This window comes from Miscanthus floridulus, chromosome 1, assembly GCF_019320115.1.
Source record: "Miscanthus floridulus cultivar M001 chromosome 1, ASM1932011v1, whole genome shotgun sequence".
Taxonomy (NCBI): domain Eukaryota; kingdom Viridiplantae; phylum Streptophyta; class Magnoliopsida; order Poales; family Poaceae; genus Miscanthus; species Miscanthus floridulus.
The window spans coordinates 202281978-202303079 of NC_089580.1; the positions used below are offsets into that span (position 1 = coordinate 202281978).

Sequence of the window (21102 nt, forward strand, 5' to 3'; positions counted from 1 at the left end):
CACCTCTATCTTCTTCACCCTTGCTCAAATGTGCCAACCACCAAGTGTATCACCTTGTGCACCTGTGTTAGTATATTTTCACAAACATTTTCAAGGGTGTTAGCATTCTACTAGATCATAAATGCATATGCAATAAGTTAGAGCATCTAGTGGCACTTTGATAACCGTATTCCGATACGAGTTTCACTCCTCTTAATAGTACGGCTATCAAACCTAAATGTGATCACACTCTCTAAGTGTCTTGATCACCAAAACAAAATAGCTCTTATAAGTTATACCTTTGCCTTGAGTTTTTTGTTTTTCTCTTTCTTCTTTTCAAGTTTAAGCCCTTGATCATCGCCATGCCATCACCATTGTCATGTTATGATCTTCATTAGCTTCTCTACTTGAAGTGTGCTACCTATCTCATGATCACTTGATAAACTAGGTTAGCACTTAGGGTTTCATCAATTCACCAAAACCAAACTAGAGCTTTCAGCTGCGTAATGAAGCCTTGGTTGACGACTCCGTCTTAACTAAAAACACCCACACACGCCCGCTAACAAAACCCCCAGGCGATCCTACTCGGATCACCTAGGGCTCGGGGGCTACACCCGTGGGTGCCCTCGCGTGCACCCGCTGAAAAAATGAAACCTCCCCCGCTAGCAACACAAAAAATTCCCAGACAATTCTACCCTAATCGCCTAGGGGCTCGGGGGCTACCACCGCGGGTGCGCTCGCGCGCATCCACCAACAAGATAAAAATCCCCCAGACGATTCTACCTGAATCACCCGGGGGTTCGGGGGCTCCTATCGGGTTCATAAACCCACGGTCCCTCGTGGACCGGCTTCCCAACAAAGGCTCGGCCCAAGCAGACAACGCGCAAATCATGGGCCGGTCCAAGTACCTAAATGATAGGCCAGAGGGGCGATCCAATCTCCGACCAGAAGGCCTGCCCGAGGAGGAATGATACCCGCTTCCGACTCCAGCCCGCCTCTCTGACCGGAGCGCTCGCTTCGGTCTCTAGCCCGCCTTCGTATGGCCTCTCTGACCGGAAGGCCTGGCCAAACACCGCTTATGACTACAACCCGCGTCTCCGACCATGGATGCAGCAAACCCCTGCTTACTAATCTTCTCCGACTGGCGCGATCAGAGCCGACTAGGACCAACTGACCGGGAACGCTCGCTCGATAAGGACTAAGAAACAGACGAAGTAGGTAAGGCAGGGCACACAAGTCAAACCGTAATATCGGGGACCGTACCCTATATACCTACAGAAATAGTACTTTGTGACCTCCCTGACACGATAGAACCCAAGCAGTTTTCTAGGCGCCGATATTTTCCCTTACAGTAATGTAGGCCCCATTAACTCCCATACGGTAAGGCTCCCTCCACATGTCTCTGGTCATCGACAGTGTCGTGGGCGCTGGCATTTACCATACCAGACGAACATGGTAAAACCCCTTGTATGCCTTCAGGTATCAACAGTGTGGCATGCGTCGACGTCTAGCATACCCGAAGAAGACAACACAACCTTCCATGTGCATCTGACATTCAACGGTATTGTGGGCGCTGATACCCGCCAACGTGGGCAACAAGGCTCAGTAGCATACGTACTCTCTCCATCTTACTTGTAAGGCTATCCCCTTCATCTATAAAAGGGGATGCACCCTCTCCCAACAGGTAGATTGATTCAGATCGATCAAGTTCACTAGTACACAATAGCAGAACTACCAGGTTCAAACCACGAGCACACACTCTAACACTTAGCATATAGCGGAGCTCCTGTCGCTCTTGGTCCCTCTGACCAGAGTTCGATCGGACCTCTTGTACCCCATCTTTCCTTTTCTCATTTGTAACCCCACTGCAAACTTCGAACACCTAGGCTCAGGAATAAAGTCACCGACCGACTTAAACTGGACGTAGGGTACGTTGTCTGAACCAGTATAAGCCATGTGTCATTGAGTGCTAGGCCACCTTCGATCACAACGTACGATAAAACTATAAATATTTACGTGTTGGTCACTTTCTGCACCGACAAAGATATTGTCAAAGGTTAATTATGTGACTAATAATTTGTCTAAGTCATTCAATAATTGGATCAAGCCTTAGAAGGTAAAACACCTGGATGACTTGCTGGACACTATAAGACAGAACATTTTGATCAAATGAAACCATAGGAAGAAGGTAGCCAAGAAGTTAGAAGGAAAGATTCTACCTCACATCCTGCAGAAGCTAAGAGAAGACAGTTACAACCTGAACATTGAAGTGATCACAACCTCTCCTGATGGTGTGGCAGAACTGTGTGCTAAGGGAGGTAGTGGCTTCAGGTTTGTGGTCAGCCTACCAGACAGAACATGTTCCTTTGCTCTGTGATGAATGTTCTATGATGGCATGACAATACTTAGCTGTAGATGAAAACCAATAACTTAGCTGCTATGTGATGAATGTTGGTGACATGCTGGTGCCATGAAATCTTTGTGATGAAAACAGTAAGGTAGCTGCTGTTATGTGATGAATGCTTATTTACTGTTGCAGTACTCTAATTATTGTTATATTGTTCTCATATGTTGTTGCATTCTGGACAAATGAACAATCTTCATATTCATCATTCAACATTTATTCATTCATTCGTCCATTCATACATCCATTCATCCATGACTACTCACATATACACATAGGGCTGAGGACCTATATATAGGAGGAGAAGCTCAGGGGCTCAGTTGGCGCCAATAACTTTGGCTTTGGCGTCAAAACACTCAGGACTAAGGCGCGTAGTTCCGAAAAAATTTGGCTTTGGAAGCACTATCGTTGTATTGGCAAAAACTGTTCCAATTATAGACTATTAGGCTTAAAGATTCGTCTGCAATTAAAGGCAACTAATTATTTCTTTTTCTACGTTTTATCTCCATGCATGTGCCGCAATGTTGTGTGACAGGAATCTTAAAAATTTAGTTTTTGGTATCTAAACAAGAAATAAGACGGCTGGGCGAATGCACAGAAAAACAACTACTACCCTTTTAAACCTGAAGGACGCTAGTAATAAAACTGAACAGAATAATGTATTGAACAAAAAAAATAGCGCGTGGCACCAGATCCACCGTTTTGTGCCTATACTCGCTTTTGGCAATAGAAAGGAGCATCGTAGCAGACAGGAAAAGTTCGAAGAAAACCCCCGTCTCGTGCTCCCCGTTGCTGGCCTCCCGACCCCCCCCCCTATCTCTATCTGCTTCCTGCTGAGCTCAGGAAATCCCCTCCCGTCTCCCCCCGTCCCCCATTCCACCCCCGCCGCCGGCCGCCGCGTCTGTCCAAGGTGAGCCTGCCCCTCCCTCCCCTCTCTCCTCCCCGCGTACCCTGGGCTGGCTGCCTCGCGAGGTCCGCGGTTTCTTTTGCCTCGTTTGCTAGGCTAGGCTAGGGCTGGCCCGCTGCTGATACGAGCGAGGTTCCGTCGATCCAGATGCATTGCTCGATTGCTTGCTACTGGTATCGCCGTTCGACGTTGTGTTGGCTGCGCGTTCAATCTGGGCTGCGCTTTCTCCCGTTGTTTCGTGGCCTAGACTAGACTAGATTTATCTCTCCCGCAAGCACCGAGGGGCGGCTTGCTTGTGAGATTCGGTTTAGCAGCCCGCCCTGCCTGTCTCTGCCGTTTCGGTGTACTCAGGTGTGCGATTTGGAGATCGCTCCACTCGGTTTCTGGACTCGTGCCGTCTGGATTCGCATGGTTGTGTTCTCGCCAGCGACGTACTGCATGTGTGTGGCTCCTTCGACTCACCCGCTCACGGTTCGTGACCTTTTTTTTTTGTCCTCACGCAGATGAATGTGGAGAAGCTCAAGAAGATGGCGGGTGCTGTGCGCACAGGAGGAAAGGGCAGCATGCGCAGGTGCATCCTCCTCTTGCCTTCCACATGTGCTGCGGTGGTAGCACTTATTAATGCTTCTACCTTCCGTGTAGTTTTCGTACGTTACTTTGATCCAAGCCTACACATCAATAAAAGCGTTTAGATTCGTCACTTGGGAATGGCTCTGCTATATTCATCATCACAAGTATCTTGGTGTTGTTACAGTTCACATAGTTTTTGGTAAAGTACGATAAGAAAAAGGGAGTACCCAGAGAGCTCCCGCTCCGTGCAGGGTCTGGGGAAGGGTGTCAATGGCAAGCCTTACCCTCACCTGTGCAATGCGAGGAGACCGCGAGGGACCTTCCGGTCACAGGCGGTAAGACTCTACCGCTTGCACCAGGCCCGCCCTTCTGGTTAAGTACGATAGAAAAGGTAATATTAAACTGTGTGTTTTTGTTAACATATGATTGGAAAAAGGTAATATGAAACTGTGATTGTCGTTTTGTGCATTGCTATTGTGCAAAACGGCAGGTAGGTTGTATTGAGCTTTAATTTTTGCTAACTAGCATCTTTGCCATCCACATGTATACCGTTTTGCAAAAACGTTTTGCACGTGCTATTGTGCAAAATTGCAGGTAGGCTGTATGGAGCTTTAATTTTTGCTAACTAGCATCTTTGCCATCCACATGTATGCCGTTCTGCCAAAGACATAGATGCTGTCTTTTTGTGGCAAGTTGTGTGCCAACACATCCTGTCGTAGTTGTTTACATACAAATTGCGGATATCTAAGCACTTAAGCCTTTTGTGTTTGTGATACGATCTGTTCATAGAGTTGCTTCTGGACCCATAGTCCCATGCTAACAATTTATGAGGAAAAAATGCTGACAGGAAGAAGAAGGCAGTTCACAAGACCACAACCACCGATGACAAGCGGCTTCAGAGCACGTTGAAAAGAATTGGAGTGAACACTATTCCTGGTATTGAGGAGGTCAACATCTTCAAGGATGATGTTGTTATCCAATTTCAGAACCCCAAAGGTAAAATCTCACCACACTAATACTTTACCTCCACAGATTATTGACTTTGTCTAACACTGTCAATCTTTCTCTATTACCTGCAGTGCAAGCATCCATTCCTGCAAATACATGGGTAGTCAGTGGAGTACCCCAGACAAAGAGTGAGTGGATCATTTACTTTTCAACCTGTGCATGCCTGATCATTGCTCAAGTACCCTTTTTGTTTAAGCAGTAGTACAGATACTTAGCTGATGCTTGATACACGGTTTGCTGTTTTTCTATCATGCAGTCTTGGTTCTTATGTCTGTTATTCACCCGTAGCCTCATAGGCTAATAGTATTTGTCGATATCCAATGGTTAAATGCTGGACTATGCTTACCTTCGTACTTTAATTATTCTTGACATGCTGTAAATGTAAGGGTTGCAACTAATTAATGGTGTGAATCTGAATTGCTTCTGTTCTCTAAATGCAACAGTGTTAGTTCCTTTTATATATTCTCCATGATCCTCACAACATTAAATTAAATTATGTTGTATAAAACCCTTTTTCTAAAGCAACCTTTCTTAATGTTTAATGTTTAATGCAACCTGAGGTATAGATGATTTTGTTACTCCATTATAATTTCTCAACATGATGTAACTGCTTCCTCTCTCTTTTATACTCCCTCCGTTCCAAATTATAAGTCGCTTTGACTTTTTTAGTACATCTATTTTGCTATGTATCTAGATATGCTATGTATCTAGATATAATAATATCTAGATACATAGCAAAATAGATGTACTAAAAAAGTCAAAGCGACTTATAATTTGGAACGGAGGGAGTATAAGATAAGAAACTGGTTTCTCATTGGCTTTTTCTTATTTGAACAGGTCTGCAAGACCTTCTGCCATCAATTATCAACCAACTGGGTATGGCACTTTTCACATTGTTTTGTCGGTTGCACTCTGATTATTTGCTTCCTGAGAAACAACAATTGTTATTGCTTGCCTAACCTTAGCTTTGTCTTCAGGCCCTGATAACCTGGACAACCTTAAGAGGCTTGCTGAGCATTTCCAGAAGCAGGTACCTGGCGCTGAAGCTAGCGCCGGTGCAGCTGCACAGGATGATGACGATGTCCCTGAGCTTGTCCCAGGAGAGACATTTGAGGAGGCTGCAGAAGAGAAGGTGCCTGAACCAGAACCGGAAGAGAAGAAAGAATCGTAATTTTGCTGTCTCATATCCATTGTTGTGAAGGGTCGTTGGTTTAAGCGTTTCCGTTAGCTATGTGAGAGACCTGCTCATCTGACATGCCTCATTCGTTTACATGTGCTCCAGGTTTTCAGTTTCTTACCTGGAGTGTGTTTCTGGTTCCAAAAGCATTACTGCAGTATAATTATGTTTTCTGAAGACAGTGTAGGCCAGGCCAGCATATATTTTCCTCGAGCCAGAGTGAGTTTCAGCGAATGTTTGTTTTCCCGGCGTCCAGCAGTAGTTCCTTATACATACCAAATTTTGCAAAAGCGAAACGATAAAGATTTTCAACGCAAGGCCAATCACTAGTGTCGGAAAAACTGGGCTTGGTTTTACCCTGTAGTTCTCTGATTGAATAGATACTGGGGCGCGGTTGTTTGGGTAATGCTGAGCCATTATGAATTTGTAGCGTGCATCGCTATTGCTCCATTGTGCGCCATTGCACTATTTGGGAACAGCATGCTTTTGTTGGTACCTGGCTTGATCCAGACCTTAACATCAGCGACACCATAACATCAGCAAGTAACATCTGAATGGAACGACGAACCAAAACTGCCAGCATCGTTTCGGTTGCCTTGCCAAACGAGATTGACAAACAGCCTTTGGTCGGGTAGTCAAACGGAAGTGGGACAAGACTCGGCATAATCTCCAGTTTCTTAAATACACTGGATTCAAGACCTACAACTAGTGCATGCAACATAAGCATTTTGCCACAGCTGATGATTTACCTTATCAGGATCATCATACAAAAATGGGCCTGCTCATCACAGACCGACCAGCTCGCCATCCCATCTGATGGGTTAGCGTTACACGAAGGACCAGTTGACGAAGCAGAAAGCCAGGCAGTGCACGTTGCTGTCCTCACCGAGCACCTTCCACGCCACAGCTTGGTCAAAAGAAACATGGCGACCCATTCCTGACATGCACACACCTGACGGCAGGTATGCGTAGCCCTAAAACGAGGAAGAATGTTAGCTGTTGGGCATGTACGCACATCTCAGATTCAGTCTCAAGGATGGTTGTGTTTTGGCTTCTAACCTGTTCCATTAGTTTTGAGATATCTGAGAACATTGCTTTCCTTCGTGACTCGTCAAAAATCTTGTCTAGTGTCAGGTCTTGCAGGGCAATAAGAGATGTTTCTAACATGTCAAGCCCTGCCTTGTTTGCAAACGTAAACATAGGTTTCTCCTGAAACAATAAAGCAGACCCCAGCATGATTATAAAAAAACTATACACTTAATAAAATCACTAGTAGTATAGATGATTCTCACATGATAGCAAAATGTAATTTCAAAGCATTCATAGAAGGTGCAGCATGAGCTTAAGAAATACAGAAAAAGGTATACTAAACTGCATCATTCAGCAAGTAGGGTGCAGGCTCATATGCTCTCATGCATAATCCATATATAATTTATTATTAGGCACAAAAGGCAGCACGAAAATTTTACTGCAAAAGATTTAACATGGGCAGAGGAATCTGCCTCTACTTTAGAAGTTTGTTAAACAGATCAGAATATTGCAGACTTGAGTAAAACTCTTCTGATACCTTAAAAGAGCAGCACAGAACAGCGTCTGGATGATGCCAGAGCATTTTCAACAATGCTTCGCCAGCTTCATCTGATTGATTAAGTAATTCCACACCTAGATGGTAGCTGTATCGGGGCCCAAAAGAATAGCCGTGAAATTACAATAAAAAAGAATCAAACCATTTAGGTGAGATATCAGAAACAGGACAGGAAGAAAATTACAAGTTCACTTACTGATAACTCTGGCAAACCCATCTAGCAAGTGTGGCAGCTTCAGGGAAGCCAGAAAGCATCCTCTGCCCAGCATTTAAACCAGATTGGGAGGGAGATATAGCCATCGACACTCTTTGCACAGCAGAAACAACACTACGAACATATTGACGGGCCATAGTTGCAACACTGTCCTGAAGGTGCATCTCATAAGGGAATTGAAAGGCGATTGTCAGCACAGATCTCAAATTACAGTCATCTGGAGATGCATCCCCTGAGGCTTGGGGTGCAGCGGAACCCACATCAAGACTGGATGCCAAATCTAGCGTCCTGCCAGAGGATACACCATCCTGCATGAGAGCCAAATGACTAGATGGTCAATAACTGCATTCGAGAATACAAATTTTAGCAGCAGACAGACAAATGACTAGGTAACAAATTATAGCAGCTAGAACAGAACGCAATATGTTTGTTAAAAATATCACAATCCTACATACAGTAGGCCATGACGGAAATGTGAGCGTTGTTTCAAAAGGGAAAAATAAGATGTGCCGGAAAAAGAAACAAACAAAAGTCCTGAATGTATGATAATGTGGCTAACAAACTATCATTCTAACAGAATGTAAACTGTCAGATGAACACTTATACTCTCGATCCAAATCAAGTGACATGTTAAGGGTAATTATAAACATAGTAGACAAGGAAATGAAGCAACTGCCCAAACAAGGAAAAAAAGGAAAAGGTAATGTTGTTGGCAATGCTTAACTGTTTTCATATCAAGTGGTATAACACGAAAGCCAGAAGAAATCAATGAAGCATCATCCGGGAAGTGCTCATCAATTGGTGCAAACACAAGCTGGAAGGAGGAACCCACAGATTTCTCATCTATTCCAGTGCAAAGCTGAAAATTGAAACAAAGGAATGATTAGCAATGCATGGTCTTAAAACGAATTGCTCAAGATACTCTCTTTTAGAACCTTGATCTATTTCTTTATTCAAGAACCCAATTAGTATTGTTAAACAGACATGTGCCTGTTGTTAAACCAAAATCAGTAGCCACATCTCATTTCATGTACAGTAAAACGAGACAATTAACCAAATATCAACAAGGCTCATTTCTGAGCCTACAGGACAATTTAAATGTCAAAGAGCCTATAAGCGTAACTTTGAGAAGCGACTACGTCATAAGAGTTATAGAATAATCATCCTGTTAGTTAAAAGACATTGATCTTGCTAACCTTTTGGTTCAGTGAGGCAATGCAGGACTTCAAAACAAAAGAATATATGGAACTCAAATATTTACCTGGAGAAGGTGGATGTCTCTTGAAAGAAGAGCTTCATCATGAGTAAGAGGTTGTCCTTCAAGGCGGACAACTTCAAGAATCTGTTATTCAACAGTCAATGACAGTAATTATAAGTCACATGGTACATCTAATATAACTAAGGTAACAATGAGAGAGCGAATGATGGAAACGAAATCAATTAGCTTCACAAAGACACAGGCTTTCGACAAAATAACTGCAAACATACCTCCTCGTTCTCCACTGTGTGAGCAAGTGGCATGATCATCTGCCCCCCAGAAAATCTCAAAGGTCGCAACCCAGGAAGTGAGCACGCACTGGTCTTCAGTGATGAAGCCAAATACGCATCAATATTGTAATCGGCCCATTCAGATCTATGCTCCCTCAGAAATCGGACCAGTACTGCTGGTGGGACACTCTAGAAAATACCAATAAAGAAACATGTTCATGTTAAAAGTGTTTATACCAGTAGCATATTTTTTATTTTCAAATGGGCTGTAGCTCTTCCAATCACCTTACAGGGGTGAAACTCAAATTTCTAGTGTCAAATGTGCACGCAGCGACCGCATTTAAGCAGAATTCCTAAATCTCTAGTGTACAATGTTTATGTACAATCAGAAAGACATCTATTGTGCCTCTTTCTGCTTAACACTAATTGTGGTACAAGAACCGTTAGGTCTCAATGCATAGATGGTACACAGCCAGAAATGTATTCAATAAAGTGCAAATCAAACAATGATGATATAATGTTTTTTATTAAGAGGTACAATGTAATGAAACAAAACTCTGCTATTCATTTGTTTACCTGTGCACAACGCAATATGTAATGGTTCCTGCTTTTCCCCCTTTATTTCTAAATATAAAATATGAAGACTGCACTACAAATAATGATCACCCTTACCTGCAGTAACATGGATGCCTTCGCACAAATAATGCCTCCAGGGGCTCCAAATGTAATCCCAGCATTGCTGTTATTCCTAATTTTCTTGGTTGAGTTGCAAGCAACAACAACGTCTTCAATGCCATCTCCCCCCATTACAGACCAGCCATCATCATTGAAACCACTAATGGCATCATTAAAACCCCTAATGGAAGAACAATAATTTTTTATGTTTTAAACTGGACAACAAGATGCACATGAAAGTTGCGGTTAAAGTTTAATAAAAATCACCTGCTTAGTCTTTGACTAAAGGTCCGTAGTACTGCAGGTTGCCTTCCCAAGGCGTATACTACTTCTCCACTTGTTTCTTGAGCAATTTGTCTAAGGTGGCGCAGTGCCTGGATACACAGAGCAGCTAGCATGAAGTATAGTGCTAAGAATGAACTATTCAAACACGTCCGCAGAACTAAATGCAACCAAGTATACAGCCAGTCATCACTTAGAACATATAAAACAGACCTTTTCATTCATGAATAAATAGAAACCGATTATTGGTGACCTTATTAAAAAAAATCAAAAGTTGTAAACTAAAAAGACCATAGGGCCAAAAAAAAAGCACGTACCACTGTAGTCATTTTCTGAGCAACTACTCTAGAAGACTCATACAGCGGTCGAAGCACTTCAGGAACACTCCATGCCTGAGATGAAACCCACTACAATCATTAATGGATAACAGACAGACTAACAGCATCAAAAGATTAAAATAATAATAAAAGGTGGGAACCAGACCTCAAGATCTAGATGGTCCACTATATGCACAATCGAACCTCCACCTTCGCATGGGCGAACTAAATACCCACTTGGAAGCATTTCAGCCCTAACAAATTGCTGTGCAGAGGCTGCATTTGGACCGCCTCCAGAACCACTCAAGGATCTCTCACAGACCTTGGAGATGAAGATTAGCAAATATTAGTGTCCTGGTTCCTCCGTTATAAAGATAAAAGCAACAAAACTGCAATTCAGACCACATACCACAAGGCTACCATCTTCCATTGTTGTCGTGTATCGTAACGTCCAAAAATCACGTGCAGGGACTAAAGTTGTTGGGGCATACATCTGCAGGAACATAAAAATATTACCATCGACATAATGAGTCATGCAGTTCGCCAGAAATGCTAAAGAAACATCACCAATGAAGCAAAATAAAATTTCCCACCTGCATGTAAATAAGTTCAACTGTTCCCCCATTTCCAGCTGGAAACATTGTAAACACTTCAAGACTTCGACAATCACGGAACCAAGAGGGACGATCTTTCAAGATCTCTATGACCTGCATAACACAGCTATATCAGGATCAAATAACTTCTTGAAAGTAAATGCTACAATTTGTATCAATGATTGATAGGCAAAATATGAAAATATCCAAGGGCCTTTGTAAGATCATATAAATGATCCATGAGTTTGTTCGAGATTGCTCAGATGTAAGGAGGTATGTCATAAATAATTAGACACATAAAAGAGTCTAATCATATGCAGAAGTTACACAAATCACTTGCAAATTTACAGACTAGAACAAAGAAAACAATGGGTACATTCGTAAAGGTAGCACAAGGTCCCAAACAATTTAAATACTTACTTTTGTTGGTTCTAGATTCACCAAACCACAGGCGCGGGCAGCAACACCACGGCAACCATGCGAAATGGCCACGATACCAACCGAATCCGGACCAGGCTAATCAGAAAACAAAATGTAGTTAGCACCTAGCACTTATGTGAAAGAAAAATGTAACTTAAGCCAAAGAACAAGAATTGAGAGTTGACATATAACCTTCATCCCAGGCATCTGGACCCAATCAATAGCTGTCCCAGTAGCCTTTGAGAGGAACTCTGTGAAGGTCTCCTCTGCAATCGCAAGGAGTCTGAAACAAGAATTGAAATGACACTGCGATTAGGACAGTCTTAAAATGGCAAGGTTATGCAACAAGAATCCTTCTCCAGATGGCCAGAACGATTCACTTACCCAGAAGGGTTACTTGCATCCCTTATAGGGTTTGGAGGGGTAGTGACATTTGATTCACAGCTTGTATCATTGGCCAATGAAGTCTGTGCCCAATCAATAGATGATATCAGGACATTGCAGCGATAGAATACTCCGGTAGGCATTATATTATCCCAGGGTTCAATATTAAATAGATTCAACACCACCATCACATGGACAACAGGTTTCAGTGGGTACTGCATGCACCAGCCCCAAATAACAGCATAATGTGGACTTAACATCTCATTGGCATAAATTTGCTGGCACTATAAACTTTTGAAAGTCATCCAATGCTAGTACAGTACAACACTAATAAGGTACAAAATACTGCAGGAAACTGGACTCCACTTCACAGACATGGTACAAATGAGGCATCAGCAAACTGACTTTTAGCAATAGCGTGATTTGTAAGCAACAAGGCCAGCACATTGATCGAAGACTTACATTCTGCAGCTGCTGCCGCATGTGCGCATTTTCATGAACCAACTGAGAGACTTGCTTCTGAAGACGCTCATTCTCTTCCATAAGAAGCTTGTTCATTGCCGTCAGCTTTCTGTTCACAGCCTGAAGCCGCGAAGACTCCTTCCGCTGCTTATCACGGCACCTACAGAAGGGACAGGCACATTAATCCAAACGCGGAACACATTCTCCATTAGAACTAGTGGGCTGTGGTGTGCCTCGACTTTGACTTGTCGGATTTGGTTACCTTCGGTTCTGGAACCAGACTTTGATCTGCTTTGGCTCAATGTTGGAGAGTATAGGACACTCGCGCAGCAGTTGCTGCCGCCGTGAGGAGCTTGGCTTGGGGCAATCGATGTAGAGCCGCTCGAGCACCTCAACTTGCTCCGGGGTGTAGCGCACATATTTCCCCGAGTCCATCCCGGGAACCTTATCAAATCCTCCGCTGTCGCTGCTTCCCCCTCGCATCGCCACCGCTGCAGCCATTGTTCCCTTATTCCCTCAGCAACGCAAAATCGTGGCGTAGCCTCACAAATCTCGTCGCCCTCTCTCCGCCTCCAACTGCTGCTGCTCTTAGCTCAGCCCCGCTCGCACTTCAACTTCTAGCACGCGAAGATCCCTGGGAGGCAAAGGAAATGGAGGACTGCAATGAGCTACGGCACCGAATTTTGCTTCGACAGCCGTGGGCATCAAAACTTCACTGCAAAGGTACAAATGCTGGGGGTCGAGACTCGAGATGCACACAACAAAATTGTGCAGGTTGAGCTGATAAAATCGTGGAAACGACTTCCGAGAACGGAGGGAAGGCGAAATGGAGTAGTAAAACTAGAACTGGACTTTGGCCAAAACGAACAAGACGAAATTATACCAAAACGATTCGGAAATGGCAGAGACACCTGAAGCGATCAAATCGGCAGCGTCAGTGGACACGCGCAAACACCAAAAGCGGGACAGATCCACACAGCAGAGGCAAGGCGAGACAAGAGCCTTGGGTGCAAAAGCTAGCGGGAACTCGAGGTAGGTAGATAGCTAGATCCTGGGGCGCGGAGCTCTGACCTGCGTGGGTGGGATGTGGGAAGCAAACGCGCGGCGAGGCCGACTGACCGACCGTGAGAGGCAGGCCCCCTCGGCGAGGAACGGCGCGGCGCGGACGGCGGAGCAGACGCGCAGGCAGGCACACGACGCAGAAGAGGGGAGGGGACGGACAGCCTCACAGCCTGCCCGAGCCCGAGCCGCCTCCCGCGGCGCCTCGCATGCGCATCGATCGCCGGAGGCGCTTGACGGTTGGGTGGATCGGTTCAGGCGACGATGGCAGCGGACGCCAGCGCGACGGCCAACGCAGGAGAGCAAGCAGGCACCTACTCCGGGCTCCGGCGCGCGGTGCTAGCTAGGGTTCGCGGGTGCGGTTGTGGCGTCGTGATTGATTGAGTTTGAGGGGGAGGGCAGGAGGGCGTAGGGGTTGGGGAAAGGTGACAGCCTTAAAGCGGAGACAGAGACGTGGAACAGCGGCAGCAGCTGCAGCAGTAGCAGCGTGCACAGTCGCAGCTTGCAACGGAGGTGACGAGAGGAGAGAGAGGGGGAGACGGTGGTGGTCAGACTGTCTTCTACGACAAGTAATCTACCCGGTGAAAAAAAAATTAGAAGAGGCCGAACAAAATGAATAGAGTTTTTTTATCTCTCTTAATTTTAGTTTCTTCTATTTAATATATGTATATATAAAATTTTAAGAGAAAATTTAGGAAAATTTCACGTGCTCAGAATGGGTAGGAGGGTTGAAGCTCCCTAGCCCTACCTAACCTAAAATAAATAGTAAAAGATCTAAAATGAGTCTTTAACAGAATATTAACCGGAGAGACATATTTTAGATTGTCTATGTAACTCAAATATGGATATTATTTTTTTTGAAAACTCATCTACAGAAAGTAGCCTGGTTGTGAAAGAATATGTTGAATAAATATTAAACCTTTTATTTATAGGGCTGTTAAAAAATAGAATGAGTCTTGTACGTGGGTGTCGTCGTCGCAGATACCTCAGGGCTGGGGCTCGCTCGGTCGCAGCAGTGGCCTGCCAAGCACTGTGCTGCCGAAGCAGACGACCTACTGTAGTACTGTATATCTCAGCGGTCGGAGTCGGACAGGAGGAGCGGAGCGGAGAACGGAGAGACGCCGGCCGGGCCGGATGGGTTGGCCTGCTGGCCTAGCCGCGCAACGGGACGCGGAGGCGGTGCACGCGGTGCAGTGCACAGGCGGGGCGGGCCCGGGGGTTGGGTTGGCCTGGGGGGTGGCGCGTGATTGCGCTACGCTTTCCCGGCTGATTGAACCGCGCGGGGGCCCACGTCGCGGGGACCGGGACACGGTGGGGTCCGCCAGGGTGTACGAGAGGCCCGGTCTACGTGGGGTGGGAGGTGGGGGAAGGCGCGCGGGCCCCGCGCTGCCGGGAAGCGGACGCGCGCATCGAGGAGCGCGCGGGTGGGGGTGGGGGCCGCGCTCAAATCAGCGGCGGAATGACGGGGCTGCCCCTGCTCGCCGTCGGGGCGGCGTGGGCGCGGCGTTCCAGCGCCCGAGCCGTGGTCCAGCGCGCGCGCCGCTCTCTGGAGTGGGCCTGGACCCGGTGCACAGCGGTGGCGTCGCAGGTACTCCCTCTGTTAAAAAAAAACGCAATCTGCTTTGAATCTGTACACGTGTTTTTTTTCCTGGACGGAGTGAGTAACGACGACGGGACGGGCGCGGCCGTACCCGCACGGTCCCCCGTTCCGTTGCAGCCGTGCGGCGCCTGTGGGGCCCGCACGGAGTGCGGAGCCGGCACGCGCGCTGCGGGCTTGTCAGCCTCTGGCCAGTGACCTGTCAGCTGTGGGCTAGTATGGCAGTAAAAGAAGGGAAAGCCTAGCCCCTGGCCGCCTGGCGTCGCTTTTTTACGGTTTTACTACACCTGCGCTGCGCTTTGCCCTCGCTTGCTCCCAAACGGCGCCTTTTACTGCAGCTGCCTTTTCCCCGTTCACGGGCACGGCAGCGTGCAAAAGAAAGGCGCTGCTACAGTTTGAACTGGACTACAGTGTCGCCCTGCAAAGGCGGTGACGCCGGCTCTGTAACGGGAAAGGTTATATAGCTACAGTGCCTTGTATCGTGATTTCTCGTCCAGCAAAGGCGTGACGGTACGCGGACTGTGCTGTCCCGTCGCAAACGATCGTGACTTATTTACTATAAATTAATTTTATGTTTAAAAAAAATATAATTTCAGCTTATATAACAGACTCTTAATTTCAAGGGCAGCAAATCTTCAGAGGGGGGACTGCGATGTGGGCCACAGAACTGTCCCCCTCGCCCCTGCCACTTGATGACCAGCATTAGTAAATGAGAAGCAAAGGACTTGTTTAGCTTCAAAAAGTTTTTCCACTTGATGACCAGCATTAGTAAATGAGAAGCAAAGGACTTGTTTAGCTTCAAAAAGTTTTTCTAAAAAGTACTACAGTAGTTATCACATTAAATCTTGCGATACGTGCATGAAGTATTAAATGTAGATAAAAAAAAACTAATTGCACAAAGAAAGAACTGCAAGGTACTACAGACACATGTCTACTCCGGAGGCCGGAGGCCGGAGGCCGGTGTGTTGTGTGTGTGATAGCAACAAGATAATTTTAAATAGGTCACAATATTAGCATTTTCTTTCTCCGCTATACCGATGAATGAGTTAATTATATATCCATAGATGAAGAAATTAAGTTTTTTTTTTGCTTCTTGCTCAGAGCAGAGAGGCCGTTGGGCTAAGATAATAGAATTACCAACCTAATAATTTAGAAAGAGCACACAAACGTAAAACCTAGTACTACAATACAGGGATCATTAATTCTAGAAGCTTTCAGACCTGCAGTTGCTAGTCACGAGAAGAAGCCTAAACTGGTGGACAAAATGACCGCTTTGCATAAGCTGGAGCTGTATATGATCTCTTCGATTGAGTTATGTTTTGAATAAGTTGGAGGACAATTTGATTTATTAGAGACTTGTGTTTTTTCCATTAAAGTTATAAAGAATCTAAGCTATACGATATTTGTTACTTATTTATCTATAAAAACTTTTTATTATTATTTTTATCTGTGTCCTACATTTTCTCTCTTAATCCTCCTCACACTCACTTATGCCTATACCCAGGGGCGGATCTGCCAGGGGGGCTGTCGGGGCTCAAGCCCCCCTACCCTAGCAGCTCCATTGGAGCCCCCCCCCCTAGCCCCCCTATGATTTTTTCGGCCATTAACAACAGGAAAGAAGGTGCTGTAGTGCTCCCGACGGAGGTTGAAGATGAGTTCCCAGCCCCCCTAAATGTATTTTCTAGATCCGCCACTGCCTATACCCACCACTGCATAGACTCACATGCCCAGCTTGTTTGCATGAGAGTCAATCTCTCCTTCATCTCTCATTTCTTCTTTTCCCCACATTAGCATTTACACCTCATATAATAAATACAAACGCGTCAGTATAAAGACATCAAATAAAGATGATCTTGCAACGACCTGCCTGCTTTGCAGGACAAACTGAAGTAGTTCTTCCCGAGATTTATGAAAATATAGCCATTTCGACGTGGCTCTTTGGTGTGAATTTTTCTTTGCGTCCATAGAATTCATATATTTTCCCTGTGTTGTGTCCAAATGTGATAAATAAAAAAATTCTGCATTTGGAATTCCTATAGAATTGTAAATTGAATGCAACTTTAATCCGACGTTTTTTCCCTAAAGTTCCAAAGAGAAAGAGACCCTAATAAAGAGAGATATCAAGGAGGTACAAGCAGCGGGGGATCAATCCGGTGCCCTACTCCCCTTCCCTACTAATGGCGACATGAGGCAGGGATAAGGTATATACTATTGGTCTGTTCGCTGGTTGATTTCTAGACTGATAAGTTTAGCTGGTGCTAGTTTATTGTGAGAAAAAAATATTATTGAAACCTTGACTGAAACCCACTAGCGAACGGGCCCTATCTCAGGGAACGAACAATGACTTGCACAGCCAACAAGTAGCAGCGCGCACGCACGCATGGGTACATGATAAGGCTATGTGCCATCAGCATGCATAGCTACTATATCCTACAAGAATGAATGAATTTCTTAATTAGGCACCCTTGAAATAAACAACGCGGGTGGTTACGTTGATCCATGCATGAGAGCGGATGCGTGAAATAGTATCTTATGGCGGACGCACGCACGCGAGAAAAAGAAAGAAGCAGGGGAGGCCGGGAGGGGGCGGCAACATGCACGCACATGACTCCACCTCCAACGCAACTGCCCCCCATTGCCGCCGCCCTGCACTGAAGCTTCTCTTCTCTTCTTCTTCTTGCTTAGGAGTAAGCTTCTGGCTGTAGTAGTTAGCTCCAAGGATTCATGAATTCATCAAACCTTCCTTCCAGGTTTGGTATGGACCATGGAATAGAAATACTCCAGCTAGCTAGTACAATGAACATGCATGCATGCATGGTATGCTGTAAATTAAATAAATATGTGATAAGTACTCTAGTAAACACCAGTGGTACGGTAGCTAGCTAGTAATACTAAAGAATGTTATTATTTAGGAATTAGGAAGGTGCTCGTGCTACTAGGTTCGTGCTACGTAGGTACTGTTCACTTCTCTTATAATCTATCTTTTTAAAATAGTATTTTTCTCTCATAACAAATCAACTGAAATAGTGTTTGGATTTATTTTTGAGCGAAGCGAACGGGCCTATATATGGATTATATATATTATATATAACGGAATGGAACCATGCATGCATCAGCCACGGGTTAAGGTTAATAAACTGTTGTTATTATATTAGGGGCCGACGGTACGGTGGTTAGTGTTTGCCGAGAGCGACGCGGGACATGTATGTATAGCAACAGTAACCGCTAGGGGGGGCGCCGCGTGGTGGTGGTGGTGGATCCGATCCTGACCTGGTTCGACTTACCCTATATTATTTGATTCGATTTATTCAACTTTTTATTTTGAATACTGTTTTTTTCTCTTAGTAATTCAGTCGAAATAGTATTTTTCAGCCAGTTTGGTGTCATGCGTGCGTGCACTGTGCTTTGGTTTGACGCTTCCCTTTGGAACTTTACTAGCACACCACAGCACGACAGACATTCCTCCTCTACCTAATGATGGGTGACACACATGCATGCATGTTGCCCATGCCCGGCCTTCTCTTGGTTATTGATCGATCCCAATGACTCTGTTTTGTTTTACACCAGCGACGAAGCCAGAAAAGATTTTAGGATGAGCTAAACAAAAAAAATAGAGGATTTTTTTTTATTTTTTTAACTTTAGTCCCCCTATCTAATATATATATGCATAAAATTTTAAAAAGAGGTTTAGAAGGCTCCACGTGCCCAGGATCAATAGGGGCTAGAGCCCCCTAGCTCCACCGCTGGCTTCGTCACTAGTTTTACTCGATCTATCTATATAATATAATATAGCCTTTCTTTCTTCAGGATACACGCTACAGCAGTCCAGAATGTGAGAGCGTACTAACATGAGCATTATATTTGACAAAAAAAATGTTAGGGAGGAGCGAGGAGGACGAAGGATCGGAGTGCTGCAATAATAATTTGTCAAATATGCATGTATGTTGCCTATGCCCGGCCTCTTCCCCTCGGATTCGGACCCCCTTCCCCTTCTCTTGGTTATTGATCCATCCCAATCACAAGAGAATGTGAGAACGTACTAACAAGAGCATACATTTTGACAAAGGCCCCGTTCACGTGTCCTTAAACTCAGCTTGATCCATTTTTTTTTTATTCGGAATAATATTTCTCTCTCACAAATTCCTTCAGATTCATCTAGATTCTTTCAGATTCCTCTAAAATTACTCCAAACAAACGGTAAAAAAAAAGTGTTAGGGGAAGGAGGACCAAAGATCGGAGTGCTTGCTGCAATAATAACTGTTTAGAGACAGACTCACATACGACGACGACGACGACGGAGGCAGAGGCTGCCTGCCTTTGATTGCTGCGCACGGCTGTTGGCAGCAAACCGAGCAACGTGGACGCGGGCCAGGCCGGCGGCCCCAGCTCCAGCCCACGGCGGCGGTGGTGGCGCACGCCCGCACGTTTCGGAGGCGTGGGAGCCAAGCCTGCTCGTGCGATGTAGCCTAGGTAATAGACCTGCATATGCACCGGCAAGACAAAAAAAAAATCTAAAGCTTGATAGTGCAGTTATACCAGCATGGATGGTTAGGACTTGTTTAGTTGTCAAACTCCGGATGTGCAAAGTTGATAAAATGTACTATAGTATTACTGTAGCATTTCGTTTGTATTTGGTAGTAATTGTCCAACCGTTGACTAATTAGGCTTAAAATGTTCGTCTCGCAAAGTACAACCAAACTGTGTAATTAGTTTTTAATTTTGTCTACTTTTAGTATTTTATATATGTACCATAAGTTTGATGTGACGGAGAATCTTTTTTTTTTATATAGTGTCAAAGTTGGAAGTTTAGGAGAAACTAAACAAGGCCTTAAATAGAAGTCTGCCAAGAATTGTCTGGCCAAACCGGATGTCATTTCTAAAACCGGACGTCTTGCCTTTACCATCCTAAAGAAGCCCGGACTTATTTTGGGCCCTGTTTAGTTCCCCTCCAAAACGCTAAATTTTTCAAGATTTTCCGTTACATCGAATTTTTGGACGCATGCATGAAGCATTAAATATAAATAAAAAATAAAACTAATTATACAGTTTAGACGAAATCCACGAGACGAATCTTTTAAGCCTAATTAGACTATGATTAGACACTAATTACCAAATAACAACGAAAACGCTACAATGACGTTTTGCTAAATTTTTTTTGCAACCAAACTGGCCCTTGGTTGTGTCCCCAGGCAAGGCCGCCTGGCCAGTGGCCACGATTATCAGGCGCTCGATTTCATTCCATTCGCTTGAGATTCTTGCCTGGACAGCGAGCTGCCTGCCAGGGCACAATTCAGACAAATCCCTTACCACGTGTGATCTCTGTGCCAGGAGATCATATTCAGGCCGCGTTTAGTTTTCTTGCAGAATCGGCGCCGCCCGAATTCCCCGGCACTGTAGCACACTATAGTATTTCGTTTGTATTTAATAATAATTGTCCAATCGTTGACTAATTAGGTTTAAAATGTTCGTCTCGCAAAATACAACCAAACTGTGTAATTAGTTTTTTATTTCGTCAACATTTAGTATTTCATGCCTGTACCGTAAATTTGATGTGATGGGGAATCTTCTTTTTGTATAGTGTCAAAGTTTGGATTTTGGTAAAACTAAACATGGCCTCATATACGTGTGCAACAATCAATTGAACAATGCAAGTATACATTAGCGGGGAGCTAGGTGCTTTCAGTCGTCAAGCCAACTCCGACCTTTGCAGACTCCAAAATGTAGTTCCACTTTAATTTTAATATCAACAAAATTTTCTTCTAATTTGGTATTATAACACTGTGTTTAGAGAACTGACCCCAGGCAATAAACCAAATATATATCCAAGATTGGCCCTAGTATACATTGCCGTTGGCAGTCCTTTCCGCGCGCGAAATATCTATGCGCAGGCCGCCGGATAGCTAGATAGATAAGTTAGATAATAGGCATTGATACGTAGATCCGTTCGTTTCGCTGAAAAAACAAGTCGAAATACTGTTCCG

The 21102-nt window shown here is 44.7% G+C and overlaps 2 protein-coding genes across 3 annotated transcripts; one reads left to right on the top strand and one right to left on the bottom strand.

Annotated features, from left to right (window-relative positions):
* Positions 1-3197: 3197 nt before the first annotated feature.
* LOC136450774 (basic transcription factor 3-like) lies at positions 3198-6262 on the top strand. Of its 2 annotated transcripts, XM_066451387.1 has the most exons (6): positions 3198-3293; positions 3794-3861; positions 4708-4856; positions 4940-4996; positions 5706-5744; positions 5846-6262. In XM_066451387.1, the coding sequence occupies exons 2-6, from the start codon at positions 3794-3796 to the stop codon at positions 6037-6039; spliced, it is 507 nt and encodes a 168-aa protein (XP_066307484.1). In that variant the 5' UTR covers positions 3198-3293; the 3' UTR covers positions 6040-6262. The 2 variants fall into 2 exon arrangements, with proteins under 2 accessions (XP_066307484.1, XP_066307489.1); XM_066451392.1 differs by lacking the exons at positions 3198-3293; positions 3794-3861 and adding an exon at positions 3922-4195.
* A 442-nt stretch (positions 6263-6704) lies between these two features.
* Positions 6705-13965, bottom strand: LOC136450770 (homeobox-leucine zipper protein HOX10). Its single transcript, XM_066451373.1, has 19 exons — positions 13537-13965; positions 12728-13099; positions 12466-12625; positions 12004-12086; positions 11812-11902; positions 11620-11715; positions 11200-11313; positions 11016-11099; positions 10773-10928; positions 10607-10681; positions 10275-10381; positions 10005-10188; positions 9333-9521; positions 9106-9186; positions 8569-8703; positions 7827-8152; positions 7613-7718; positions 7105-7254; positions 6705-7019 (listed from the first exon to the last, which is right to left on the bottom strand). The coding sequence occupies exons 2-19, from the start codon at positions 12964-12966 to the stop codon at positions 6873-6875; spliced, it is 2523 nt and encodes an 840-aa protein (XP_066307470.1). The 5' UTR covers positions 12967-13099; positions 13537-13965; the 3' UTR covers positions 6705-6872.
* Between the last annotated feature and the right edge of the window lie 7137 nt (positions 13966-21102).